The sequence below is a fragment of the Pteropus vampyrus genome, unplaced genomic scaffold, assembly GCF_000151845.1.
Source record: "Pteropus vampyrus isolate Shadow unplaced genomic scaffold, Pvam_2.0 Scaffold484, whole genome shotgun sequence".
In the NCBI taxonomy this organism is placed as follows: domain Eukaryota; kingdom Metazoa; phylum Chordata; class Mammalia; order Chiroptera; family Pteropodidae; genus Pteropus; species Pteropus vampyrus.
The window spans coordinates 131,616-148,509 of NW_011889265.1; the positions used below are offsets into that span (position 1 = coordinate 131,616).

Consider the following 16,894-nt stretch of genomic DNA (forward strand, 5'->3'; position numbering starts at 1 on the left):
GGCTCCCTCCGCGACCTCTGAGAAGTCTAGGGAAATAACTTGGGAAAGAAGTTCATGTGCAATCAAGAGCTTGACCTTATCTGTGCTAAAAGCAAAAGCTGGTGCGGGCGCCTTCAGGAAGCTCTTTCTCGTCCCTCTAGACAGTATTCAGTGATGATGCAAGTGTCAAAATAAGGAGAATGAGACTCTGGGCAGAGACATATGAAGGCCATTTAAATTCTTTATTCTGGATAAATGCCAATCCTTTGAGCTCCAACATATACTGTAACTTTAACATTTTTTAATATTTCTAAAACGTACCACACTTGTCCTGCCTTATACCAAATAAGTACGTGTAATCTGGGGGATGCTGAAGCTGCTGCCTTAGAGAACATGCCAGGGGTGGGAGCACACGCATTTTAATAAAATAACTAGACGCTCTTTCTCACACACACACTAAAGACACGCCAATAGCTGTCACTATTTCTATTTGTCAGGTGTATTTAAGCAAATCCTACACAGAAAAAGCAGCTGGCCACCCAGCAGTCCCGCACGCAGGGAGCCCGCTGAGAGGGTGATGCTTACCTTGATGGCGCAACTCCAACCAAATTTGGACCCAAGCCTCTAAAGAGTGACTTTGGTCCCTCCTTCTCCAAGATTGACCTGAATAATAAGAAAAGAGGTATCTTTAAAATCCTCAGGTAAGGCCCATGCAAAACCAGGTGTCAGCCTTCACATTAGCTCTTTGGATAAAGAAAAAATTATTGACGAGCCCCCAGACCTCGTCTGTTATATTACAATATGGTATCAGAAGGCTGAAGAATGTGGCATAGAACACTCTTTTGAGGCATTTTCTTCCCACTCCAATATGATTCTTCAAGTTGGTTAAATTTATTATTTTCAATGGCTCAATTTTCATGGTACCCAAGATCATTTGTATTTTTAAATTAGGGTCCTCTCCAATTAACCTCCTTTTCGAACTGAGGATTTTCCTTTATTTGGTCATTATTACCTCTGATTTGACAGCATTCCGAGTTGGTCAAGCTCACAAATAATCCTATAGTTTTTAAAAGAGTTACATCATGTTTTACCTTCATTATGACATTGAAGGTTAAGATAAAAAGATACATTTCACTTTATGGAAAAGATATTCCTAAAAAGCTAATAGTAAAGGGAATCCTGCCAATTCTATTTCTACCAACTTCCACTCTTTCCACAGAGAAAAGGTTTCCAAAACCAGGCTGAAATTTTTGGTGCGTAAGAGGTTAAGTTGACGTTTCGGTTCCCGGAATGTTGATAACTGCTGGATAACGCTAAAGTTTCACCCACTTGAAGTTTTCTTTCCTGTTCTTTCCTTCCTCAGATCAGTGTCATTTTCATGGTCTAGGTTGTCTGAATGTACAAACTAAAGAAAATTCTGAATCTTAGCTTCTCCTCTCCAAATTTTTGGATGCTTATAAACAATTTCAATTGCTTGAAAATAAAGAATATTGATACCTTTAAGAGCTTTCCTAAAAAGCAGCAGGCTAGTAATTAGACAAGAAAAAAAGAAATAAAAGGTATCTAGGTTGGAAAGGAAAACCTAAAACTATCCTTTTTCACAGATAGTATGTTATATACAGAAATACTAAGGAACCCACTAAAAAATTACTATAATAAACAAGTTCATCGAGGTTGCAGGATACAAGATCAATTTGCAAAAAAAATAATTGTATGTCTACACAGTAGCAATGGACAATCTGAAAATGAAAATAAAAAGCAATTCCATTTACAATAGCATCGAAAGAATAAAATACTCATCTACAGAGACATGAAGTAAATGAGTGGTTTCCAGTGGCTGGGGGAGGCGAAAACGGGGGATGACTGCTAATGGGTACATGTTTCTTTCTGGCTTGTTGAAAATGTTCTAGAATTAAGATATGGTGATAGTCACGTAACTCTGTGACTATAATGAGAACCATGAACTATATACTTTAAACAGATAAATTTTACGGTATGTGAATATCTTAATAAATTGGCCATTAAAAGATAGTAAACTAGATCTCAGTTCCATTTATATAATTAAATTACGTCAAAACATTAGGAAGACAACAGTTTTATTTTCTAATCATAAAATCTTTTCCTTACTGGCAGGTATAAACCCAGGCCCTTTTAAGTGATCTCAAGCTACACTCTTGGTTTGTGTGGTCCAGACTAAATCCTCTGGCCCCTGCTCAGTGTCACATAAAGGCACTCTGTTCAACACATTAGACAACTGGGGAGGCACATTTCACTATAAGAACAGTGTAAGTTTCTCTTCCTTTCATGGCTTCTGGGCAAGGTTAAAGCAACGTATTTAAAATGAGACCTAGCCATAACAACAAAATATTAATTCGACAAAAAAAAGGAAGTACTGATGAACACTATAAGTATGAACCTTATACACTGTATGATTTCATTTACATGAAAAATCCAGAGGAAACAAATCTATAGAGACAGAAAGTAGATTCGCGGTTGGTTGCCTCGGGCTGAGACTTAGGGGTGGGGGATACGGATGGACTACGAATGGGTGAGGGGTTTCTCTTAGTGAGGTGGAAATGTTCTAAAAGCACACTGTAGAAATGCTTGCATGAAACTCTGTGAACATACTAAAAACAGTAAACTGTATGCTTTATATGGGCAAGTTGTATAGAATGTGAATCACATCTTAAAGCTGTTAAAACAATGGCAAGGAGAAAAAAAGGCTCACTGAAGAAGGTCAAGAGCACAGGGGCTGGCAGGAACGAAGTTTAAAACAAAATTTAATTCTTGTGTAAATCCATCGCTTCCAAGAGATAACTGACAAAACTGGAATGTGGACTGTTGATCAGTTAAAAAGTAGGATGTCAATATTAAATTTCTTAAATTTGAAATTGTACTGTTGTTTTAAGAAAATATGCTTGTTCTCAGGAGATAAATGCTGAAGAATTAAGTGGCAAAGGGGCATAATGCGTATAATCGATTTTCAAATGTTCAGAAAAAATAGGTATATATATATATAGAACAAACACAAAAAAACAAATGTGGCAAATGTTAAAAATTGGTGACTCAAGGTAAAAAGTATCAACAAGTTATTTGTACCATTCCTGTAACTTTTCTGTAAATATGAAATTATTTCCTTAAAAAAAATAAGCTATAGGCCACAGGTTGTAAAAATACCGAGACTAATGATTATAGCTCAAAAAGTCACAGAAACAAAGGTTGGGGGGTAAAGATGATTTCTGGGTTTCTGCAAACCTAACACGCTAAAGGAAGTTTGTGAAGTTTCAGTGAATTTTCGCACTGGCCCAAAATAAGTCATTCAGCCTTTCACAGAGACATGAGAATTTAGTGTTTTTCACTCTAAATACTTCTGCTCTCTCTCGACACAGGACTGAGATTTAAAAGAGCCCAGCTCTCTGAACAAAAACTTTTCTAAATAACATCTTCAAGTGCCCTACACCTTACAGTATGTACAAGACTTTCAAGTGGTCAGCACATTAAAAATGTTTCAAGTTTAGGTTCTATCTGTGGTTGTCATTGTGTACACTCTGCACCCAGCCCAGGAGTCATTTAGACACAATGAAGGGATTCTCTGGCTCCAGGAAGCCTGAAGCCTCTCATCTATAATGCAGGAGAGAACGCGTGTCCTCAACTGACCCAGGCCTCCTAACCACTGCAGAAACAGTCTCCACAGCGACACACATTAACAGTGGGCAAAAGGTCAAATTTGTTACATAATTCAAACTCCCAACCTTTCTGGATGTTTACAAAACTTTTCTAGAACAATCAAGTTCCTACTATAAACGGTACACTTCAAACTCAAAATAAAGCATGTTAGGATCCGGGCTCATTTTCCCACAGTCACGTAGACTTTCGTTTAGGGAAGAAATGCAAAAAGAAACAAGGGTCTTATTTGAAGTAGTTCATTTTCCTCACTAGTTTTAGATCGTAATCCAAGACAAAGATCTCTGAACATATCGGTTTATTCTTATAAGGAAAAGACTAGCTCACTAATATATTATTTTTCAGATTAAAAGGTACCTGACTAAAAATTACCTCAGTAATGTAAAAAATAGGAGGAGTTTGGGGAAAAAAAAAAGATCAAGTCATAAGCAGATACTGGAAATAAATGACATATTATTATCTTTTGGCAAATTTAACAGTGAGAGCTTTGATGTGTTAACATCTTGCCTTTTTTTCTTTTTAACTATACTCAAAATATAAAGATTATTAATGCTGCAGTGAAGAACATTTTTTCTCTAACAGGTTAACCGAACATGACACAAGCAAAAGCTGATTTACATTTTGAAAAATAAACTTCCTGTAATCAAATTCTGTTGCCTGTTGAGTCTTTTAAAGTAGTTCCTTCTGCAGGAGTAAGGCTAATAATAAGCAACTTAACTGTCATCATTGCCTTGCTTGGGTACGGTTCATGGAAGATTCAGAAAGCCATCCAATAACCCAGGTAAGAGAAGAGGGCCTGGCTTCGACCGGAGTGGTGTGACAGTGAAAAGGAGCCAGCTGCCATCAACCACCCTAAAAGACGTGGCCTCTTTGCCGGCACACCGTCTTGACGTGAGTACTCAGTGACAGACCACTTTAGAACCTATTAACAGGAACAGACATACATTTCCCCTGAAGAGCGAGTATGCTTTCTTCGGATGAGAATTATGTAATGTATCCCCCTTTTTGCCTTGGCTGCCCGGAAACTCAGTTATAAATCTTATGTTTAAAAAGTACAGGAAGTGCGCACTATGACAGCAGCTAGTATTTACTATTTACGCGTGTGTGTGTGTGTGTGTGTGTGTGTGTTGGGCTCTTTACACGCAACATCTTACTGATGTGCCAAAACCCATCGATTCTGTTTGTACTGAATGCTTGCTGTGTGACAGGCAACATTCTAGGTGGTTGGGGACCCCTCGGTGATCAAAACGAAGGCCCACCTCTGAGGCACTTCCATTCTGGTCGGGACAGGGAGAGGAAATAAACAATGTAAATAAATAAGCTACGCTGTACGCTGTACGTTAGATGGAGGTAAGTGCCCTGGATGAACATGGGGAGAGAAAGGGGGAGAGGGCGTGAGGGAAGGGCTCAGTTTAAGAGCATGGTGACTGCAAGATCTTCCTGCAAAGGTGACAGCTGGGAGCCAGCCTTGCATGATAACCTCCGTCCGGGACCAAGGCCCTAAGGTGGAATGTGCTAATGTTCTCCGCCTTTTAAAGGGACAGCAAGGAGGCCAGTGTGACAGCTGAAGGGGAGCGGGGACGGGAAACATCAGAGAAGTGATGGGAGGGGTGACAGCAGCGTAGAGACTGGCAGGCCGCAGGGACAACTCCGCTCCTACTGGGAGGGAGAGGGTAGCCTCTGGAGGGATCTGAGAAGGGAGCCCGGCCTCATTGCAGACCAGTTAGGAAGTTCACACAATGATACAGGTGAGGTCTGGGGGCTTCCATCGAAATAGCAGAGGAGAAAGTGGTGAAAAGGGGTCAAATTCTGTGCGTATTTTGAAGGGAGAGCAGCTAGAATTTTCTTCTAGGTTGTGAGAAAGAAGCTATAAGGAAGACTGAGACTTTGGATCTGCACGGTGGGAGGAGAAAGTCGCTTTTAACTGCCACAGAGGAGACCCTGGGGGCAGCTGGTTTGGGGAAGTTCGGTTTTGCACAAGGTGTGCTTTGGGTACCCACGACACATCTAAGATGAGATGTCAAACAGGCAGCTGGACGCACAGTGAGGCTCAGAGCCCTCGGGCCCCCAATGAGAGGCTGTCAGGTTGGAGACTCAGCGGAGGAAACAGCAGCAGAGCCAGCCAGGCAGGAGAAGGTGGTCCCCGAAGTCTGAGACGGATCTGCTCAGTGTCTCAGCGCAGAAGCGAAGCCTCGGCTAGCGCGTTTGGGGTTGTTTACTCTTAGCTGCTTTCAAGTGTTTCTTGGAAATAGGTGAATATACATTAATAATGGCCTTGAGTAAGTCACTTAACATCTAATTTGCGCTTTCTCATCTATAAGGGTAACATCATGCCTAAATGCTAATCTCATAGTTGTTGCGAAAACGTAGTAATACATAAAACTAGCCATTTTTAATTCAAAGTTACTAAATATCAGCTGAGAATTATCTTAATGATGTGTATATATTAAGCTGAGGGAAAAAGCTTCATAAAACAGCTCTTGGGTGAAAAACGCCACTTTTACAAACACTTCTCTAACAAAATATCATAATAAGAATTTTACTTAAAATTCTATTATTTATATTTTGATGTGACTATAGAATAAATGGTTTTAAAAAGTATTCATGTGTAAGTGCTCTCTCATTATTGTGTAGCTATGGCTGCACTAACCAAATACTGCTGTGGACCCACAGTAAAAACTAGCTGTTTCGTGTGCAGTGTGATGTGGGAACTGTCCTTGTATTTTAAAATATGGAGAGGCATTTTTTCTTTGATTTACATTTTGATAAACAATTGTCCTAACTGGGGAAAGAAAAATATTAATAAAAAGACAGATTTATTGAAGCTAAAGAGACAGAGATACTGGAGATGTAGAACACGCAGCCTAAAAACCCTGAACTAGAGAAACATTCCCGTTTATCTCATTTACCGTATGGCTTGGCTCTGTTGACACTCATGACCTCTGCATAATCGTGACCCAGTTACAGTAAATCTATGAACCCACTAGTCATGACTTATTTGGCAAGCATGTAAAAGGAAGTTCACTTTGGATGTAGTAAGGTTGGCAAATTACCTGTTTCATTGTGTCCAAAGCACTTCTGTTCCTCAGAAGAAAGGTATTAGTAAAGACACCGTGGCCCAAACATATATAAAGGCAAACCAGGATGGAGGTGTTTTCAGAGCCATGTCTTCTTGAGGACATCTGGCTGCCCCTCTCCTTTCTGAGATCAGAGTGTGCCCCACTCCTCTCCGCTCTGGCCCATCCCTAACCTGCTGCCTTCTGTGTCTCTGCTTTCCTTCCTTCTCAGTGTTCAATGAAAAAAACCTGATTCTCCTGGGGTCTTGGGTACCAGCCTCTTTTCTCTAGCTGGGCTTCTGATTCTCTCATTTGAGACCTTGCCCCCAGCAGCTAGTCTTGGGTCCAGCTTTGCTTAATAAGCTTGCATATACCCTCATCCACGTTTGGCATGGATGCCTAGTGACTTGTAAGCAGGCTTCACGAATAAAACAGACCTAAAAATAAATTAAGCACTTTCCAACTCATTCTATCTTATCTAAAATGTGACTGAACTCTGTCCAAAGTGCTATGTGGTATGTATGGTTTTTTAGACAGCAGTTTCGTTTCACTGCATCTTTTTCTAACGTTTCCCAATTCAACAACTACACTGATAAGGCCTTCTTGAACACATCTTCTTCCAATGAGAAATTTCAGAGATCTGAATATTATATGTAGTTAAATTTAACCATTTACTGAATATCTCTTTTAAAGTGCAAGGCCCCAAGCTAAAAATTCAGATATTGTTAAGTGCTCTTCTGAATTTCTGACTTTGTCTTAAGCATAGAGATTGATAAGTCACATTCAACTTATGAATATTTAGCTACTTTGTAAGCAAATGAGACAATTTTAATGCAGTAAAAATAATAAATTAGGCAGTCTAGGTATGAAATAAAAAATTTAAAACCCATTTTACTATATATTGTAGCTTTTCTATAAATGTAAATTATTTCCAAATAAAAAGTAAAAAATTAAAACATTTTATTTCCATATTACTTCCTCTGGAAATATTCACATCCTTTCTCTTGTACAATTTAAAAATTTTTAATTTCATTTACCACCTTAGAGTTTCTTGCTAGCCCTCAAAAGGTTCGGGGCAAGAGCAACACTTTGACACAATTTAAACATGAATTTTTTTGTTTGCTTTGTTAGGTTTACTTTAACTGTCCCTGGATGGTGACCACATACATGCACACGGGTGCCCTGCTGTCAAGGGAGCAAGGTCAGAGTTCAAAGGTATTGGTACAGAAATCCAATTCTTAAATTTGGGCAAAGACTGTGCAAACAGAACATCCAGTCTGCTGGGCTTAACGAACATTCTGTATTGATCGTGGGGGTGGGGGTGCGTGGTAGCAGGAGTCCAGAACCAGGGCTGAACTTACTTCAGAACCTGCAAAAGTCCAGGTGTCACTGACGTTGGTCTCACCATTCCAGCTCCGCTAATGGTCCCCAGATGAACCTGAGGATAATAGACTGTCCGGAGAGCTAACCTTGAAGACTGCAGCCTCGTCTTAATGACTTCTAGTGGACAAGTGAAAATAGCACCGACTGTGCCCCCACACCTATAAGAAATCACAGCAGGATCAGGAAAGCTATACTATTCTCTACACAAACAGAAGGTGAAGTTTAAAAAAAAAAAAGGCACTTATGTTCATTTCATAATTAGAACATTCGAGAGAAGTAAAAAAAAATTATAGCAGCTAAAGAGATAACCACTGTTAAAATGTTAGCACATCCTTTCGGGCTTTTCATTACTGGCTTTTTAATCTCATGTTTTGTTTTGTTTTTTTAAATTATCTAGACATTGTGACTGTCCACATAGACACTTACACCATCATTTGTAATGGTTGTACACTGTTCCTCTGGATTATGTATAATATTTTAACTAATTTCCTACTGTTCAACGTTTGTCATTCCCAATTTCACTACCATGTTGCAATGAATATTCTAGAAAATGCATCTTTTCATAATCAAACAAAAATAACTATTCAGGTAATACTACTATTTGAAAATCAGTGTTTACTACAACACAGACTTTTATAAAAATCTAATTAATTTGGACTGCATTGAAAATTAAACTAATGCTTAGTTTTAACGACAAAGTCCTTCTGTTTCCCTCAGTCAGAACTAATCGATTCATCCTCTGCAGTCTCCTTCGTCACAGTCTCCTTAGTCACAAGGTCTCTCTGGCTCAGGGTTCCCTGACAACCTTTTACAATTTGTGTGTATCGAAATACTACCTGAATTAAACATTTAAGTATTTTTCCTTCAAGACAACTCACTTATCCTAAAATACCTACTTCCATCTTTTCCTAAGCAGAACACCCATGAAACTGCGTGCTTGATGGGCTGGTGATAATGAGCAATGTCACATCCCATCTACAGCCATCCCCACACCACCAGCGACGCAGGTTCCACTCTTTGGAAAACACGGAAGATCAGGACCTGTGTCTTATTCATCTTTGTACCCCTGGCATCGGGACTCGCAAGTTCACAAACAGTATTTGCTAAGCAAAGGAATATTAAATTGAGATTTCAAGGAGAGCTCTCTTAAGGGATCTATATGTTTGCAAACAGCACCTGTAGGCGACTCTCCCAGGGGACTGGGAGCTCCTTGCAGGGAGGAGCTGCGTGTTCCTAGATTCTTGCACTTAGCACTAAGGATGCAGTACCTGGCCAACAATGGAGGTTCAATAAAAGTGATGGACAACAGCATCTCTGCCTGAGGGAAGTTAAGAACAGGGAGGCAGGAAGGACCCGCCCAGCCTGCAGGCCACTGTTAGCTTCCCTCCCCCACCAGATGGAGGTGCCGGAAATCTGGAAGCAAACCCAGCACCCAGCACTGCCCTTGAGTAAGGAATGGAGTAAAATCCTGTGCAGTATTTTAAAATCAAGAGCCCGTAGTGCCACAGAGCAAGTCGAAGCCTGGTGACTAAGAGCCAGAAGCTATCGGCTTAGACGCCAGCACTACTGCCACTGCCTGGACGGCCATCCACAAGCAGTCAATCCTCCGACAGTCCCACGAGGTGGGAAATATCATTTAGCCTCAATTCACCACAAGGAATCTGAATGTTGGAAAAAGAGAATAAAATGCACAGACGTTGGGGGGAAGAGGGGAAGAAAGGAAAGTAGCCATTTGGGGCTATTTGGGTAAACCTGCTTTAAAATCCTGGTGATAAAATACCCTGAATTGAGCTGTTTATCTACAGTGTTTTCTGAACTGTGAGCCAAAGCCCATCGACCACAAAAGCAGCACGGGATCACAGTCAGAATGGGGGCGGGCGTGGGGGAGGGCGGCAGGATGGACTCACTGTATGAACTGGCTAGCATTTACCCCTCAAAATTTTGTAGGGGGCATTATCCTTACTTTATAGATGGGGAACCTGGGGCTCAATGAGGTTATACACGTTCTCAAAGTCACGAAGCATCTAAGTGTCTAAACTGAAACCCAAACCCAGACCCTCTGTCTCCTAAGCCTGTGCTCGTCCCACTGTGCTAAGGTACCACCCTCTTTGGGAGTATTATGGAAAGACGGGTGTCATGGACAGTTTTGTCAGCTAATTTACACTATTTTCATTCACACTCAAAATGGAAAACTGTTGGTTAGGCAACTAGGCCTTTAAAACTCTGATGTGTCCTTTTGTATCCATAAAAAATTGTGAGCCTTAACTGAATGCTGTTCTGTATCACTGGCTCTAAGCATTAGAATCTAGCTAAAGAAAATGGGACGTGATGGGGAGTGTTTAAAAAAAGAGGTAAAAAAATAACTTTCTAACCCACGCCTATTCACACAAAATAATTACTCTTATCTATTACAATAACCATGTGCTTAAAAAGGATAATATTTTAAAACACTGGAAAATTTACATGCTACAGAGTAAGATAAGAAATATCTGAAATCTCTCTGTTAAGTAACATGACTCCATATCACTGAAAAAACAGAGCTTCTGGGTAAATTCTTTCATCAGAAAGTCAGCAAGTTCAAATACAACATAGGTCAGCCACCTTTGCTTTGTCCCCAGGTCAGCTGCACTCCTTACTTTGACCGACTGTCATCCAGATCTATGGTAGTGATGAAAAGCCGACCAGTGGGACAGCGCCTGCCCAAGAGCGCAGACGTCCTCCTGTCAGCGCGGCAGCCTCTTCGGAGGTGGCGAGTCACACTCAGCGCCCCAGCCACTTATCTGTTGCACGCCGCGCCCATGGGAGGAGGGGTGGCGAACGGGCCCTGCCTGGCCTTGTCGACCACTTACCGGGGGACAAGCTGAGGCTCTCTAGGGCTCACGTGCCTCTTCTGCAAGAGAGGGAAGCTGCTGCCTCTCAGTGTCACGGGAAACAATTAAAAAATGGGAAAACACTGCAAACTGTAAACAATGGTATGAAGTTACTTCTCAGTAGGTAAGCTCCTCCTTACCTACTAGTTAAAAACTCCTAGGAGAAAAAACGTGCAAAGGATTTTTTAAATCATTAAGCTGTACTGGATACATATTCACTAAAATACTCTTAATCAGAAGAAAACAAATTCTGATATTAGATTAAAATGTCCAAAGAAGAGTCTTCCTGAAATGTAAAACATTCCATAGCAGCATTTAAAAGTATCTTTAAATAGTAATAAAGTATCTTTCAGACCAACTTTTTCTTTCTTCATGAACCGACATGTACAAGATATTCATCAATCTGAGAAGACAACTGAATCAAAATACTGACTTCTCCAGATTTGCTTTCCAAATTTCTCTAAAAATATTTCATCACGTTGGGTCCAGAGCATTTTAGAGTACAAATTATTTTCCTTGCGGAAAAGGGTTCCTGTCGATTCACAATTCTCCGACACAAAGACCTTCGAAGTTGGCCTGGCTCCTAACCACGGTGGAGCGGCTCAGCTGAAGCCCCGGCCACCGCGATTCTGCAGAATTCATTAGTCACGCTTTCCCGGAGTTTCAGTTCAGAAAGGGTGGGGACAGCAGCCCTGCTGGCCAGCCCTCCCCATCACTGCTCTACTGAAGCCCCCTTTCCTACCTATGATCTCACAGGCAGATTCCATGACTTTCTGGTAACTTTTTAAATTCAGTCCCATTTAAAACTTCAATCGCGAATATGACTTGAAACCTCTGCCAGCTAGACGTGTGGCTTGAGGACACGTGGTCCGCTCTTCCATTTTTGATTTCCCGCCTTTTAGGGTTCTATGGAAATGTATTGTCTTATGGGTCCACCTGGCTACATACTATATAGTGGCTGCAGCAAACGTCATGATTTCAATGTCGATGGTGTGAGGGTGTCGAGCAACCCCAATCCCACCAAGAGCCCTGACACTGGGAACCCTGGATTGCTCCCACCTGCAGTCCACCCCTCGACCTCCTTTCGGCCTATCCCTCTGTAGTCCCCATGCTCCTTGACCCCATCCACAGGGCCCACTAGTATCTTTCCATGCCTGCCACGAGGCGACAAGAGTGGCACTTGGTAGGAAGTCATCCCCATGTCCTTCCCAAGCACAACACACTCGTCCTGCTGGCACATGCCAACGTGGCAGGCTCCCACCTGCAGGAAGCCTCTGGCCACAGCCAGTGACCCATCTTAGTCTCACCAGCTACCTCAATCTGCAGCCCAGCCCACCAGAGGTGGGGACAGGGAAGGAGACAGTGACAGGAAAAGCCTCTCTCAACACTCCACAGGCCACAGTGTTGACAACGACAACCTTCCTGCTCTCACATACCGACTGGGGTGGGAGGGTCAGTGGCAGGCACATGCTGCCACCTCTTCCTACATCTCAAAGTGGGCTCCTCTGGGTCAGCCAACGCTCAGACAACAGGAAAAGTCGCATTAAACACCCAGTTACACGGTGAGACTGCTGGCATCAAGGAACTAATTCTGATTAGATACCGATATTTCAGACCACTGAGCTCCCAAGTAAGGGGCAAATTTTAAGAGGCGTACACAATGATCCACGGGCATACGGTACAGGAAATAAAATCTCATTTTATTTATCATCAATAGACAAAATGTCTATTTTGTGTACATGTTTTCTGGTATAAAATTAACAGAGTAATATAAATGTACATGGGGACATGCACAAACATTTTAATCATGGCTGTGTGATAAAAGTTTGAAGACCACTATTCTAGACTAGTGGTTCTCAATCGGGACAATTTTGCCCCCACCCTGTGATATCTGGCGATGTCTGGAGACATCTTTGGTTGTTGAAACTGGGAGTGGGGTGTTAGCATTTGTGAGTAGAGGCCAAAGATGCTACTACACACCCTGTAACTCACAGGATAGCCCTGCCCCACCCCAGCAAATAATCATCTGGCCAAGCTCTGTTCTAGGGCAATAAAATGGATAATACATTTGAAAGTAGTATAACCAACATGGAGGGGCTGCTGGCTGTCTCCCCAGCATTTCTTAAGCCTCATGGTTTAAATGGGGTTGAACCCATTTCTAGGTTTAGCCCCAATTCACGTAAGTGAACACCATCCACGGCGCCACATGATTTGGCCCAAGAAGCGTAGTTCCCCAGGAGCAACGACTGGCTTAGAGACGGTGCCTGTCCCGGCTGCTCCAATCAGAGTTAAGCTCAAGACTTGTGTGCCGGTGGAGAAACGCTGGGAGCTGCTGGGGGCCATTCTGTGTTCGTGGCTCAACCCTGGAATCCAGCGGGAATTTCTAGAAGGTGAAGCAGTCGCCAAGGCTCCACAGTGACGCTGCTGAGCTATTTAGCTGAACTTGGTCTTGAATTCAGGTGTATGTGCCAATAATCAAGCCAGTTGGAACTCAATTTTTTATTACTTACAACGAAAAGCATACTATGTGAGCCTAGTCAAAAAAATGTACACCTAAGCTTTTCAAGAAAGCACTAAAGGGTCCATTATCAATAATCTTCCAAAAAGCAGTTAGGACTCGTGTTTCCAGCAGGCTAGGTTTCTATGGGCCATGAGGAAACTCCCTGGGTATTAATTTAATTCACCCCTAAGGTAACATTGCTCTAGTCACCGAGGCTGGAGGCCAGAGCAAGCCCCCTGGGATACTCCAGTCACTAAAATCCTCCAAAGGGTTTGAGCAGAGACGCAGAAAGGCCACGAGCGGCACTGAAATTACGTGTCTCAGCAGTCACAAGAGAGGGTTACTCTCTGCAATCTATTTGTTCGATTTTCTAAACAATCCATCACCTGGATTTCTCTGTGCTTTTTCCCTCTTTCATACTACTTGCTCCGTTTTCTATAAAAAAGTCCTCTCCCGCATTCTCTAGTTTCCCGCCCAGAACCGAAGTCTTGTGTTCATTACATAAAGACGTATTTGACCGTTTATCTTCTTGCCCACACAGGTGTGGCTGGGTGTCTCCTCTGTGGCTGAGGCTCCGCTCCTCCAGGTCACAGCAGAACGAAGCCAGCCTGTTACCACTTTGACATCCATGGCACCTTTATGCGATCACAGAACGATTTTAACCATGCACACCAATTTTTACCTTTTAACCCTGAGTTTCGAGCAATAAGCACGATTCTTAAAAACTAGATGTTTTCAACCTGTTTCCTACACACACACTGATATACTTCAGGCACCAAGACCAACATGCTCTTCGTTCCAGTCGCTTCCCGAATGGTAGGAAACTGGTTTCTGGACTCACTGCTTTTACATAACTATGTGGATTCTACTGACAAATGCTAACTTCCAGACCCCCTGTGATCCCAAACTCTGGAGCTTTTGGTAATTTCCTCTTTCATCTGCAACCTCTATAGTCATTCCTTGAAAAACGCTAGCACTTCTTTATAGAGAATTTTCTGAAATGTTTTATTGGAATACCTGGCCTAAGGCTTAGGAAAGACTGCTTATGTATTCACTCAGTTAAAGGAAAATGCATAGTTTTTGATGCTAATTATCCTTTACATGCTATTTCCTGCATTCCATCTCATTTAGAAAAAAAATTTTAACTAGCACCCAGAATGCATTAAAAACTCTATAGTACTTTCTGAATCCAAAGAGAATCAGTATCTTTCACAAATCCACAAATCCAAAATAATGGTACCTTATGCCAACACGGTTTCGGCAAATCTTAATATAGAACCATGTTCCTAATTCACAAGTAATCAAAATACCTCTTCTCTTAATTTGGAACAACTTAAAGAGCTACATCAGTCCATACTCTCAGGTAAGACGAACGATACCTTTATTCACTTAATCATTAAATAAGTATCGGTTAAGCACTTCTGACACGGGGGTAGCATACTTGGGACGTACCAGTGAAGTCCTCCTGAAGCTTATTCTAGCAGGAATCTTTCATCCAAACATCATATAGTTTTTAAAAGTGTTTGTCACATATGTGAAATACACCATATAAAATCAAAGTCAATTTATATTCTTAGTTTACTTATATAAGCCACATATAAAATATTATGTGTACATTTATATGTGTCCTATCAAAATTTCTTCATGCATTTCAAACGAGTCTTGCTCTCTACATCGTCCCCCTAGCAAATATATTAACACAGTGCCTAACACTTCAAAAGTAGCCAATTGCTGATACAGATTAAATGTGTAGGGACAAGCACAGTACAGGAGTATACCAGGTAGGTGACAGTTGTCCATAAAGGGGGGAAAATACTAAATTTTGAAAGTATCTTGGATCATATATTTTAAAACTTTAAAGATATACCATATTCCCATTAAAACATATTTTAAAGTCAATGCGAGTATATTTAATGACAAAAGAAAAAGTCATGCCATAAAAATAAGTCGTAAAGCACATAATCCAAACTGTTATCCTCGAAACCTAATGACAGCTTAGTCTATTTCAGGCACTGAGTACATCTCCTAAATCTCCAGCCTACCGTGTTACTGCTTGGTCAGCTCGCAAAGGACATCGCTAACGCTATGTGGACAACCAGAGTCCCTAAGTCATTTGACAGGGCAAAGATTAAGGAACTTTTCTCAACAGCCATAAGGCCTAGATCTCGAAGGGCCACTTCGGAGGATTTCAGTGTTTTCCTTAATGAGATGGTTTAAACAGCATAAAAGGAACGATAGGTTTTGTTATGTAGTAACAATAGAATTCATTTTGGCACTGCTACCTAGACTTTGTGAATCTGGGAATAGGAAAGAACGTAGAAAACAGCAAAATCCCTAAAGATACTAAAAGTCAACATCAAATGAATATGGTTTACTCACGCAGAAGATATCCACATTAAGAGACGGTTTATGAATGGACTGGCAGGAATATCAAAGGCTTAAAGATAGTTTTGACTCAGCAATTGTACTTTTTTTTTTTGCGATTGTATTCTAATGATTTAGTCTAAGGAAATAATAAGAGAACTACAAATGCACACATAAGGATGTCCAGTTATTTATATTGGCAAAAAAACAGCAATAAGAAATTAGAAAGATTATATAATCAGAGTAAGTTAGGTAGCCCAGTCAAATTACTGTTAACACCCTCCCTGGACTCCAGTCACTGACTTGCACACTGTCTGCCTTCTCACTGCCACCCCAGAACAGCAAGGATTAAGGGTACATGCAGAGAACTCATCACCATGCTGCCATTAGAACTTAATATACAACTAAGAAGAAAGTAATTTTTAAAATATGAGCCTATTTTAAAATTAACTATGAAATTATATTTGGTACACATATATACACATAGACTCTTTTTTCTAAAGTGCTTATTTCTAGGTGTTGGCTTGTCCTCCACTTCTTTTTTTTCTTAAAGGGCAATGATGTATTAAAAAGACGATTTACGGGGTAATATAGTATTTTCAGCTTTGTAAAGAACTGTCTTTAAAAAAAAAAAAGATTAATTTTTAAAGACTATGAATTGTTTTGGGTATAGTTTTTATTTTCCAGGATCTAAAATTAAATTTTAACCATTCATAAGCCTGTTATAGCTGATAAAAATATTTATTCAATATCATTAATTAGTGATAGCTTTAAACTTGTTTAATGTTAGTTTCCAATGGCTTTCCAATCAACAGGAGAAATGTGACATTTAAAAAGCAGGGGCCAACATCATTCAAAGGAAGTGAACTTAGTTCTTTGTAAAGATGCCAGCTTAACAACATGGAAACTAGTAACTTAGAGCAAAGCAGTATGTCATCCACTGGACCAGGTGGGACCACTGGGTTGACTGATTTTAACTATACGAAGTACCCTATCCATTCAACACTTAGCTCCTTTAATGTTCTTCGCTAAAAAGAAATGGAAGTAATCCGTTTTAG

General features: G+C 40.8%; 1 protein-coding gene across 1 annotated transcript in view; it reads right to left on the minus strand.

The window, feature by feature from the left end:
• SLC25A33 (solute carrier family 25 member 33) overlaps window positions 1-8,533 on the minus strand; it is a 16,844-nt gene extending 8,311 nt beyond the window's left edge. The window contains exons 1-3 of the mRNA XM_023524639.1: window positions 8,529-8,533; window positions 8,081-8,260; window positions 565-642 (exon numbers count right to left, since the gene is read on the minus strand). Of these exons, the coding sequence (XP_023380407.1) occupies window positions 565-642; window positions 8,081-8,260; window positions 8,529-8,533 (263 nt within the window). The remainder of the gene's footprint in view (window positions 1-564; window positions 643-8,080; window positions 8,261-8,528) is intronic.
• Window positions 8,534-16,894: the final 8,361 nt, after the last annotated feature.